At 34.0% G+C, this 12,783-nt stretch overlaps 1 protein-coding gene across 2 annotated transcripts in view; it reads right to left on the bottom strand.

Annotated features, from left to right (window-relative positions):
- The window catches only part of LOC141835748 (BEACH domain-containing protein C2), a gene marked incomplete at its 5' end in the record, with an annotated part of 115,612 nt that overhangs the window by 40,742 nt on the left and 62,087 nt on the right, over nt 1–12,783 (bottom strand). For both annotated transcript variants that reach the window (XM_074723125.1, XM_074723124.1), the window contains 1 exon segment: nt 1,456–1,604. In XM_074723125.1, coding sequence (XP_074579226.1) covers nt 1,456–1,604 — 149 coding nt within the window.

Here is a 12,783-nt window from a genome sequence, read left to right as displayed (position 1 = left end):
TCCGTAGTGGTAGTGACCATGTCTGAGTGAGGTGCAGTCATCAATAAGCTATCAAGTTACAAGATTGGTAGTGGAGGTACTCGCATCCACTAGAAGCCCTCCTACTTAGTCGAGATAAGCAGTCAGGTTGACAGTAGCGGCTGGTAATGATGATGTTCCCACTGTTGGTACCAACCTTGTTTTTAGATCTTCAAAGTAAGAAACACAGCTCTTTGATCCAAGGGATCTCCTGGACTTGCTTGCACGCAAGAGGTTTAATCTGATCATAGCAAAGGCATTAGGCTACGACACACTAGGCTATCGTGTGAGTTCACAACTCTTTGTTGCACCAAGCCCGCTGGCTAATGTGCATAAGGCCACAGGAGATGGCTGAATACGTGCTCAGTAGAGGATGTCTGAAGATCATGGTCAGGTCAGAGAAGGTAAATGGAGTGGCCAGGTGTGGGTTTCATCATATCAAGGCAAAGGTCGAAAGGGTTTCGTGGTAGGGAGGAAGATGCGATCTTTCCCTTTGAGCTCAATGCTCTTAGTGCCACAATTCAAACCTGTAGTGACACACACAGAAGTCACTGGAAAGAGTCCTCAAGAGGATATATAGGTCCATCGGAGTCACAAGGAGAAGAGATCGACCTCCTTCTCCTGGATGAGCTTAAGCTTAGTGCAATAGAGAAGGAATTGATGTGACAAGGTGTTGCAATAACGTGTAGATGGCAAAGATGCTTGAGATGTGCATCTGAGTTCATGATGAACAGGGCATGTGTATGGCAAAATGAGTCTCACAAGAAGAGAAGCAGAGATGTCAAATAGAATGAGGGGAGGCCAACATTAATAAAGGGAGGTCGTGTTGAGAAATGCAATTTGTTGGAATATTATCTAAACAGATCCTTGAATAGAATATAAAATAGGACCTGAACCTTATTCAAATGGAAGGTGGAACAGGAATCCACTTTTCTAGCCCCTGGTGATGAAATACCAAGCAATTCATTTGAAAATCAATAACTCATATGCTAGTCAAAGGGATTCAACAGATCAATCTTGAGCTGCATCCTATAAAGGGGAACTTCAGAGGAAAAGGAGGTAGTGTTGTCTCTAATCTTTCTTCTAATTAGTTGTATCAGTGAAAACAAAGCAGTCTCCCCATACAGGGATTAATTTTAGAAAAACCCTGACCCTAGGAGAGAGGCTCTAATACATGTAGAGTTTGAGGATCAAAAATATTGCACTGCATTGATCATGATAAGATAATTATTACATGGGTATATATAGTCTCGCGCTAAAACTCTAAATCTAGAACTACTAATATGGGGCTTACCTGCTACACCAATAACCCTATTAATTTTATACCTTTAACAACAACATTGAAGTGACCAAAAAAAACAGCAGAAAATACTCATTTATCCCTAAATAAAATTCATAGCCAGTGCCTAGGAAAAAAGACAATAAAAATGTCAGTACCTTCTGCTAAACATTTGATGAATAGATGAGAGCAACCAACTTCGGTCCTTCTCTTGCTCATCAGATTGATTTGGAGAAATTGCTGCATCTTCAAAGGAATTCTCACTAGCTCTCTCATCTATAATGAAATTAATTCGCTTTGTTGTGACCTGAATTATATTCCACAAATATCAGATGAAACAGAAAGCAATAATCAATGGTTGAAATATCATTATAAGATGCAGATCATGTACAAGGTATCAATGCTAATAACAACCAAAATAGCAAACAAAAATGTTCTTAGAACTATTTTTCTAGTGACAACGTATTTTGGACTTTTCTTAACTATAGAAATGTACTTGGGAAGGGAAAACAATGATAGTCCATAAACAATGTAAATAGAGAATGGGAGTACAACAATGCAACAATTTCTTCATTACTCTAGATAGCATCCCTTCAAGAATAAGTTATACAGGATAGGGTTTTGGATGAGGAAGAAATATGCAAACCAAGAATGACCTTGCATAGGTGGAATCCCATGTCTTGGGTGTCAGTATCTTCACATTTATATCAAGATCATAACATGTGAGATCAAAGTCTAAAATTCGTGCTTGTGCCAATTTCAACATGGGACTGGAATGGTATTTTCCAGGAGCCAAGCCATGCAAACATTCGTCATAAATCAACAAAGTTCGAACTGTTACAACATAGTTTGGAGTAAGCCCACAATTTTGACCACTGCTTTTTGGTTTGTTTTAGCTCAAAAAAAAAGAATATGACAATGTTCATAGCCATTTGTATTAAAATTCATAGTCATGACTCAGAAAATTATAAGATCTCAATTCATCCCATACCTTACAAGGACCTCTATTCATGGTTTGAAATCTTGCATTGTACCAAGAGAAACAATCAAAATGGATCATTTTGATAAATTACCAAAACTCGATACTACTCAACACAACAATGTCTCCAATGTCGTTGTATCAATCATATCAATGAATATCATTTTCATGGCAACATTTAACACTCCTTGGCATGCTAGATGAATTGAGATAATGTTGTTATTTTTAGTTCATCTTCATACAAGATAATTTCAAAATTATATCATTCCAATGAAAAACAAAGTTAGAATTTAAGTATGCTTCTTTTTCTTCTTCATCTTCTTCTCTTATACCACCAATTTGCCACTGGTATCATCGAAAAGTCAGCATGATACTAAAACAGTATTGTTCCAGTCCAATGCCAAAACACTCAAATTATATCTATTGCGATCAGGTGTTGTTTGGACTCTTATGACTCTTACAAGATGTCAACTTGAGATTAAAACCTATCTGAAACAATAATTTAATCCTATAAGCAGTTGAAGCCATGTTGGTGGTTTGGTTCAGGTTTGAACTAGAATTATTTGGGCCTTTAATTGATTGAATTCAATATGGATTCAAGAGGCTTGGATCCTGTTCAGTAGTAAGGAAGTATGATTTAACTTCATAGAGGAGAAGTTGCATGAGGAGGGGAAAGACCACTGTCAATCTTTATTAACCAGTGTTGGAATTCTTAATGTTGGAATTGTTAGTGGATGCCCCTAAAAATAAGTAAATCTTCTCTTCCTGAAAACCTTCTTCATCAGCTAATCATGCATCACTGGAGCCTAGCATTGCCTCTGCCCCCTTCCTTTCTTCCCAATCGAAGAATGCAGTTGCAAGAAAACAATGTCTCCCTCTTTGTTTGGTGCTCAAAATGTTGAGATTTCTCCTTTTCAAGTCCTTTCAACCCTAAAGCAAGTAGTTACAGTTTTACCTTTGATTTGCAATGACTAAAAAGGGATTTCTCTAACATTAACCTTCTTGCAATTCTCTCTAAGGGCAGCAGCTGGAAACATGTGTTTTTTCCCTTCCCCAACAACTTCAATTGCAACTGTCACATGATTCACCACTTGGAATTACCAAATCATGACTCCCACAAGGTCTTAGATGTGGGGAACCCTATGACAAAATTACCACACTCCTGTGTCACTAATTTCAATCCCTCTGTCAATCAGCCAAGCACCTCCCTCCATCGCATCTGCCCCCACTTTCATTGATTCTACTTCAATTTTTGTCAAGTATACATTCTCCTCTAAATTTCACATCTATCTATAGCGTCTTCTTCCACGTTTTCCCATCTTCGTGACTGGCATAGGAAATTTTGATCATGCTGTTCTCAGGGAGGCATGTAGCCATCAGTGTCCTAGTATTTGTTGGTTCAGCAGATTAAGGAATATTCATACAAGGATGGGCATCTAAGAGCCATGGTTAAGGAATAAGGTAGTGGGAAATATATGTACATACAGATAGAATTTATGTTTCCAAGGTCAAATTTACTTTTGAACTCACATCCTATTAAGAAGTTGCTTGAGAAAGGATATTAATTGAGCTTAGTTGTATACCTTGGAGCCCCAAGATGTACCAAGATCTTAATAAGTCATATGGGTGGTGCAGCATAAAGAAAGATATAACCAACAATATTCTTGGATGTTTGGTGTGTCAAACGCATAAAGGCTGAGCACCACACTCCACTGGAAAAGTCAGAGGATCCCTTTTCCAATTTGGAGGTGAGAAAACAATATCATTGATTTTATCACAGGATTTCAATATAATACGAAGGGGCATGAACTCTATTAGAGTAACTTGATAGATTGACTAAGTTGACCCACTTCTTATTAAGAAGTCAAACTCCTTGGATAAACTAACATAAATTTAATGTAGAGAGATAATCAGATCACATAGATTAGATGGCATTTCAACTAGCATCATTTACGACTAAAGTCCTTGGTTTGCAGCTCACTTTTGGGGTACTTAAGTGTCATGCAAATGGTAAGTTAGAATGCACAATCTATACACTTAAGGATCTATTTCAAGTATTTGAGTTAGACTGTTGGCAATTAGGCAGATCATCTCAACTTAAGAGGACCGGAGCAATTGCTAGCACACTTGTCTTGTGGCCTACTTTAGGTGAGGTTAAATAATTGTTTTATGTTGAGGAAGTAAATACTAAACCCGACTCATGTTGAGGCAGTTGCCTCTCCTTTAGTCCTGATGTAAGCTTTAAGGAGTGACCATTGTGTATCTCAGTCTGCAGGTAACATCACTTAAGGAACAAAGTAGTGTGGTTGGTTTGTAATAGGTGACAAATCATATTGACACCGAGGCTACATTGGTCTGCAAAAAGGATATGCGCACCTAGTTCCCTCATTTGTTTGACTTAGGTGACTAAATTTGAACCCTAACTTAAAAAAGAGGAGGATGTTATAATCTAGATTTTCTTAGTATTTACTATAAATTATTTTTCATGCAAATAAATATAATTTGATTTATTTAGTGATACACTCAAATTATTTGAACTCTTCTTGAGATGTTAAATTGAGAATAAACTTTCCCAAAACAAGGGTTTAAACCTACAATGCGTACAGGACAATCTGATTGAGTTTAGATTCAAACCAGAGTTGTTTGGGAAATTAATTAGTTAAAGTTAATTTGTGTCCAAAAAAGGTTTTGGGTTTGATTCAGCAGTAAGAGGGCTCAATTTGATCAACAATTGAGAAGCAAAAAGTTGTATAAGGCGAGAAAAAAACCAATCACCAAACCCTTGTTAACTTGTACACGTGAGAAGAACTCCATGGACCTTTTTGACAATTTTAATGTTATACTTGATTGTAAATTATCTTTATATCAAGGTTTAAAATATCAAGCCGTGACAAGATTTCGGTCTTACACTGGAACAATACAGTTTCGGTACTGTATCGTGCCGTGCCGGTATAGTTTCGGTATTTTTAAAATATAAAATATATTAATTAAAAATAAAATAATAAATTAAATAATTAAAAATAAAAAAATAAAATATCCTTTTAAAAAAATAATAGGATAATTTTATGAGGCTTTAATTAAGCATATTTAAATTATCCCAACTATAGTTAGGAGTTGATAAAATTATTAACCTATGTTATTATTAAAACCTAAGTTTAAAAAAAAAAATTCAAATTCCGCACGGTCGCGACCGAGGCACACACATCTAGGGGTGAGCAAAAGTTCGATTAAACCAAACAAACTGGCCAAACCGACCAAATTTAAAAATTCGATTCGGTTATTTTGGAATTTTGTTTTTTTTCCTAAAAAAATCGATTATATCGGTTAATTCGATTCGGTTTCGATTTTAAATTCTCTTATTCAATTAAACCAAATAAACCGAATAAATCGAATAAACTAAAATAAAAAAATTAATTGATAAATGTCTTAGTAAGTGAATATATAAATCCCTAATTAATCGATAAATCTCCCATAATATTTGAAAAATTCAATTAATTTGGTTAATTCGATTTTTGACCAAATTAACCATTATTGTATCGGTTCGGTTTGTTTGATTTTTATTTGAAAATTCGGTCGGTTCGGTTCGTTCGAAAAATATTCTGTTTGTTCGGTTTCGGTTAATTCGGTTCGGTTCGATTTTAATCGAATACTCAGCCCTATGCGCGGCCCGCACAACGCCTTCAGAGGTGTTGCCAAACTCGGATGACGCCTACGGACAGTATCCTGACCAGAACACTAGTGTCGGTGCTGGTCCGCTGGCAGAACGAAAAATTTAGCCGATATCGAGCGAAACGGCTCGAGATTTCAATCCTTGCTTTATATAAGTTTTCAACCATTAAACAACTTAAGATTGTTAGATAAAAACAAAAAAATATATCTCTATTGAAAAAATTGATACATCACTAGTTGGACTTAAAATTTATCAAATGAATAATTAGGATAAGATCAGTAGGTATATAACATGTCATCTTCTTAATACCAAAATGTTTGTCGTGTATCGAATGGAAGCGTTAATTCTTGCAACATCCTTGTAAAATAAGCCTAAAATAATTTTCCAACATCTAAATCAAATAATTATTCCAAGACATATGATGATATTGATTTCTCCACATGTACATCAATATGTCTCGATTCACCACCACTGAGAGTTAGAGTTGGACTTGGACTAGCATCACAAGTATAACAATTGGTATAGATAAAAGATAAGAATAAGCATGTATCAAGCTCTGATATAATGAATCAACATATGATGCATTAAACCTATAATAAGAAGGTTGAGAGTACAATGAACTTCGATCTGAATTAATTTCCCTTATAGCATTGATACTAACTTTTAACATCTTTAACACCATTAGGGGTTGTATGTGTGTAACCTTCATCACACATGTCAAGGCTCAAGTGTTGAAATCGAGGAAAAATAAGCTTCATAACCATGTATTAGTACTATGATCACCTCCATTAATAGTTGCATAGTTATTGACATCACAATCATCATTTTGATTTTCTCATTGAACTACAATGTTGCAATGCCAGAAGGCAATGATGTTTCATCACTCTTACCATATTCTTACTCATCAATTGCATCAAGGGAATTTTGATCAACCAATCGACCCTTTCCCTTGAAAGCAAAGTTTTATTTTTTTTCTTTCTCTTTATTAGAAATTGTAGGAGAATTGATGTTACTTTTGACAGTGGACTTTGGTCGCGTTTGAGTTTGGGATGTTTAACAATGTCTAGGTTTAACAATGTCTAGGTCGAGAGCTAGACAATATAATTTGAGAAAGGGAAAAAGCTTTATCATCATCATTTTTCACACCTACATCTCCTGTAGCTTGTACTTTTTTGATCTATTAGGTAAGAAATTGAGATGGCTATAATAGATCTTCTGCTTCATTAAGTAATAGAATCTCAGCCTCAACAACACTCCACCAATCCATCATAAATCATCCTCAATTTAGACAAAATCCAATATTGAATGGATCTACATCACTACTCTTTTAATTCTTCTCTCCTATTATGATCCTTAGTTGAAAACAATATAATGAATGTAGATTATCTTCTTAAACTAACAATAAGAGAGATGATTTTGCACTTTTATTTGAATGAGAAAAAAGGCCGACCAATTTCTTTCGCAACCACTTGAAGACAATTGTGAGAGAATTCATACTGCAATCCTTTTTAAATTTGAGATTGACACTCTATATGGTAACTACTATTCGACTATAAGATAAATAAGTAGATAAAATTAAAATAGATTTTATATATGCCGACAATGTTTAGTATTAAATGATTTTATATTTACCAACATTCATCCTATACATGCATGTCACCATAAAAGGATCGCTAACAAAGTCATGTCTCTTGAAATAACCGATTTTTGTTAATAGCTTCAATAATTGATTCTCTATTTTTATATTACACTTTCGAGGGCTATTAATTAAGATTATTACTTATAGCTAGACTATATTGATATGTCAGATTGAGCTAATAATCTAAAATATTACACATATATAATTATCAATAACGATACTAAAATTTCTTTATTATTAAAAAAAATATGTTGCTACCAAATGCACATGTTTCCCTATTTGGCTATCTTATCTTATAGTGATTATATCAACACAATATTGATACTTGGTTGATGAATATGGGCACCGCTTAATTTCTTCTTTTCTACTTCGTGAATTAGGTGGTAAACATTGCTCATTTGTGGCTTCTTATCCATGCCGACTCTGCCTAGAACAAAGTATACATATTTTACTATCATAAAATTATTTAAAATGAATTCCCAAAATCTATCTAATAGATATAATAATTTTTTTGTATCTCTCTACTTTCAGTGATGCTAGAGTATCGAGAAGCTTCCTAATTCTTAAAAATGAAACTTTTTTTCTAGATGACTTTTATAAGAGAAAGTGAGTTACAGATCTAGTTGTTTTTGATCGTAAAAACTCCCATCAACAAATTTCCTAATCAATTGGTGAAGCCAATAATAATTATGGAAAATGTATTAACAATTGTCTTTTTTCACACCTTCACTATATTGAGTTTATTGATATTCATTATCATTAAATCAATATAGTGTGTTGCGTATAGTGTGCAAAATAATTTTGGATGTTCTTGCTCTAATAACTCTCCAACCCTTTTGAAGTTCACACTATTGTTTGTGGTCACTTGCATTATACGTTTTATCTTTTGAACTACACTATCCAGCAAGCGATATTTGTAATTGCATAACGCTAGTGAAATATCACATTTTTGCAGCACTATAGTAGAAAGTTGATAATCTTCAACCGAATAGGTTTTGCCTAGCTATCTCACGTCAACGTAACCCCACATAGGCCCCAATACACGATAGGATACATATCTTGATCTCCTCTTCTTGATCGTGTAAGTACAAACGGACAATTACAAACACGGTCTTGGATACCAATACCAAACTTTTGGATGTTGGACACCATGTTATAATAGTATGTATTATTTGTTGCAATAGGACAAAATTGATTGAAATAAAAAGAAATTGGCAATACTTTAGCTAATCAATTTCTTCCTCTCCCTTATGTGGACATCATCAATCACAATCTTCTTGTTATCTTGGTCTACATCAATATCAATTGCACGCTTTCGTCCTATAGAAAAAAAAAAAAGAAATGACCAATACTACCTCATGATGAAGTAACACAAATACATGAACTCCCCAATAGTGGTGTAACAATTGAGTCACTTCCACTAGTATTAATTTAATTAATTATATCTCTAACATATTGATTATATCAATTTAATTAATTAATTAATAATATATAAAGAGTAAACACTAATTAATTATTAGTTATATATAACAACTAATTAGTATTTATATCATTATAATTAGTATTTATCATAATTGTTATAATCAATGTAATCCTAATTAATTGTCGGGCAAATGGACATGCTAACAAGTCAAAGATGATTGGATGCTTAGCATATGAAAAAGATTAGGAAGTAACACTTCTTGGCATATGAAGCTCGGAGTAGGATAGTCTTGGCATTTTCATATTGTGCAAAGTTGAGTGTTGAGCCCATTTGTACAGACAGTATGACATGGGTTTGGTTAGGCATTGACTAAAACTTAAAAGTGGCTTTGGTCATTGACATTGACACAATTGACTAAATATGCTTTTCACACAACTAGTTAGTCGATTTAGGTTAAATAAAAAGGAAACAAACCATTTACCAATCAGACTGATATGAGAGCAATCACCTGATGATATTTCGAGTAGATTAAAGAAATAGTTTTGTTATTTTATTGATACAGATGATGATATCAAAGTTTCTGCATGAAGACAATAGAATAGTTAATCTGTTACAAATGCAGTATTCTAGAAATTTCAACAAGATCAGTCGATTGATGGTAGATATAGTTACCTAAAGTGGTCAGTAAAGCTATTGTGAGGGAAAGAACAATCGACTTAAAGCTTGAACAGTTGACTAAACTAATAGGAGAGAAGATACTATGAAAGTCAAATGAAGGCTTGATGAAAGGTTATAAATAGTAGGTCAAGGAGCTATGAAAAGGGTTATCAAAGTGTTTATACTCTGCTCATTCTCTCAATTTCTTCTCTACTTCTCTTGCCTTAATTGTAACTCTACTCTTGAGTTAAAAGTTTGTAAGGAATTTTGTAAGAGGTATCTCCACCTTGAGAAGATATCTGAGGAGCTAGTGGATATTGTGGAGTGACTCACTGAAGAGTTATAGGTCGTGGCATAGGAGACTAGGATTTCAAACCATGTAAAAACTTTGTTGTTACCATTGTCTTTTTTATTGCTTTCATATTTGTGTTTGTTATTTCTTTATTATTGTTTACTAATCATTTGTAGAAGTTTAAAAGATCATGTATTCACCCCTCTAGATTCTTGTTTCAATCCAACATATAACTGATATATATGATGTGAATTTTAATTAAAAATATATAAAAAAATTCTCCCATCTCACGATTTCTCTCACAGTAGCATTCTCAATCTCATTGTCACCACTCCCACTTCCTCCTCTCTTGCAGCTCGATTCAGCTAACGATCACTAGCGAAAGCCTTTTTCCAACCACTGTCGTCATACAATTGTTACCAATTGTCGTGTTGCTACTCGCTCACCACTGCTCGTCCAGTAGCCTCTTGTTGACGCTCATTGTTGAATCTAGAAAGACCTCCAATCTCTTGTAACCTCTTGCCCCCTCCCACATGATCAAACAAAATAAATCACTTGATTCCTTCTGTCTCATTCCATGTTGGTTGCAAGCACATAAGAAATCCTATGACCAACCACGGGAATCCCATGGTACGGACAACACAGGTGTGCTGATGAAGACTTGATTCCTTCTTTCCCTTTGAAATATATAGAAGTTTTGAACTTTTGATATCTTGGATTACTTAAATCTAAACCACACTATCCATTATGTTAAATGGTGTTAATATCATGATTTCATAATGGTTAAGTGCTATAAATAAAAAGGAAGCATTTAGAACTCATAATCATGCACCTTGAAGCTAAATTTTGGATTATAAAATGGTTTAATGCATAATATCTCTTCTTATTATCATATATGCTCTTGGTAATTTCTTTACCATATCCTTAGTTGCCATTACACAATTTCATTGGTTACCTTATATTCTAAATTCATGTTATTCATTTCCTTCCATGTCATTTCAATGAAAATGAAATGGTATCATAGGATAGAAATTTGATGATGGACATAATAACTTGAATAATTTAATAAATGGATGTCACAATCTGGATAATTTTGAAATGCATAATGTAAGATGAAAGAAGAGAGTAAATAAGAGAGTTTTTTTTTCTTGTAGTTACATGGTTTGACATGGGCAGATACCCAACTAAAAGTGTGGAACCATAAAGCCTATTAAAAGGATAGGGTTTTTAGCTTAATGAAGGTGAGGGTAGTAATCCAATTAAAAGAAGCATGGTATAAGAAGAAATGATGAGTGATTAAAATTATAAAAGTGTAATTACAAGGTTGAACATAATATGGCATTAATTCATGATATTTTTTACTTGATGTTACTTCACTCTCTGTAGCAACCAATTGGGTTGGTATAGTGGGCTTGAGGTCAAGTTTACTTGGATGTAGTTTATTGAGGTGTTTCTAAGAAATTTTAAATAAAATTCCCATATGGACTTAGATACTTTTGACTTGTGATTTGGTTTGTGAACTAGATTATTATTCTAATATTGATTTTGTAGGTGATCTAGACCATGGTTTGAAATCTCGTATGGTGCAGGGTGAAACGGTTGAAACGTATTATTCCGGTAAATCATCAAAACTCGATACCACTATGCACCAAGGTTCAAAATCTCGAGTTGTATCATAGTTTCAATCTTTGATTGGAAAGACACAATTCCAATATCGTGTCGATGCTTTGATGCATAGTGTCGATAACAGATTGAAGGTTGAAAGAAGAAGGAAATGAATCAAATGAAGGAAACATTGTCTATGCTAAGTGGTATCGAGTTTTGATAGTTTACTAGAATGATATATTTCGACCGTTTCGTCTGGCATGGTACAAGATTTAAAATCATGTTCGGCACAAACAATGTCTCCTTCCTATGCTTCGTCTCCATTCTTCTTCAACTTTAATACATTACTAGAATCATTCAATGAATCATCAACACGATACCGAAACGGTACTGTTCCACTTAAGATTGAAATTTCGACACAGCTCAATTTGAACCTTGATCTAGACAATGAATATTATTCATGATGTTCATGATATGTTATCGCATTTCAAAAATTGTTTTTGCAACTTTTATGTGGATATTGTGTCGGTTTGGTGATGTGTGGTTGTTTTCTTAAGAGAAAATTATCACGGAGAGAGGGATGTTGTTTCCCTCCATGGAGAAGGAAGAGCCCCTCGAATAGGGACAAACACTACTAATGTCCTATTAGTAAAACTCTACAATAAATGGCTTGCGTTAGATGAGGTCATTGTTTCTTATAGCATCCCAGTAAGTTCGACACTAGAATCATTCATAACAAAAAATAAATATAGCTTTCATGCGATTTCATAATTGAATTAATTTATTCACAGGTCATCAATATATCTCATTTCCAACTGAAAGTTTGGATTAGCATAACTAGAATTGAACAGGTAGAATAGGATTGGGTACAAGTAGGTCTCAAGCTCTGGGCTATGATTTGAATGATATCATATAATGTAATGGAATGGAATCATAATAAGAAGACCCTAAACATGATGAATTTTTAGGATGAGCTTTCATGTTTTTTTAACTATTTGATGTCCATGTTACTTGGGTAGGCGTGGATCGAAGTGTCAAACATAATTATTACTTTAAATGTTAATAAGTAATCAATAGAAATATCTACTAAGAGTGTTGATATCCGAGTGTTGGTATTCAACATGAGTAAAAATAGTGTAAGACAGAACCAAGTATCAGAGCTTATTGCAATAGTTATATACATAGTAACATAATTTTAATATACATTGTTAAAAGGTGGTT

The sequence above is a fragment of the Curcuma longa genome, chromosome 10 (assembly GCF_044706935.1).
Source record: "Curcuma longa cultivar G26 ecotype Majalengka, Jawa Barat chromosome 10, ITB_CL_G26_1.1, whole genome shotgun sequence".
Classification (NCBI taxonomy): Eukaryota; Viridiplantae; Streptophyta; class Magnoliopsida; order Zingiberales; family Zingiberaceae; genus Curcuma; species Curcuma longa.
Note: the sequence above shows the minus strand (reverse complement) of the source record. Positions and strands in the feature narration are given on the sequence as shown.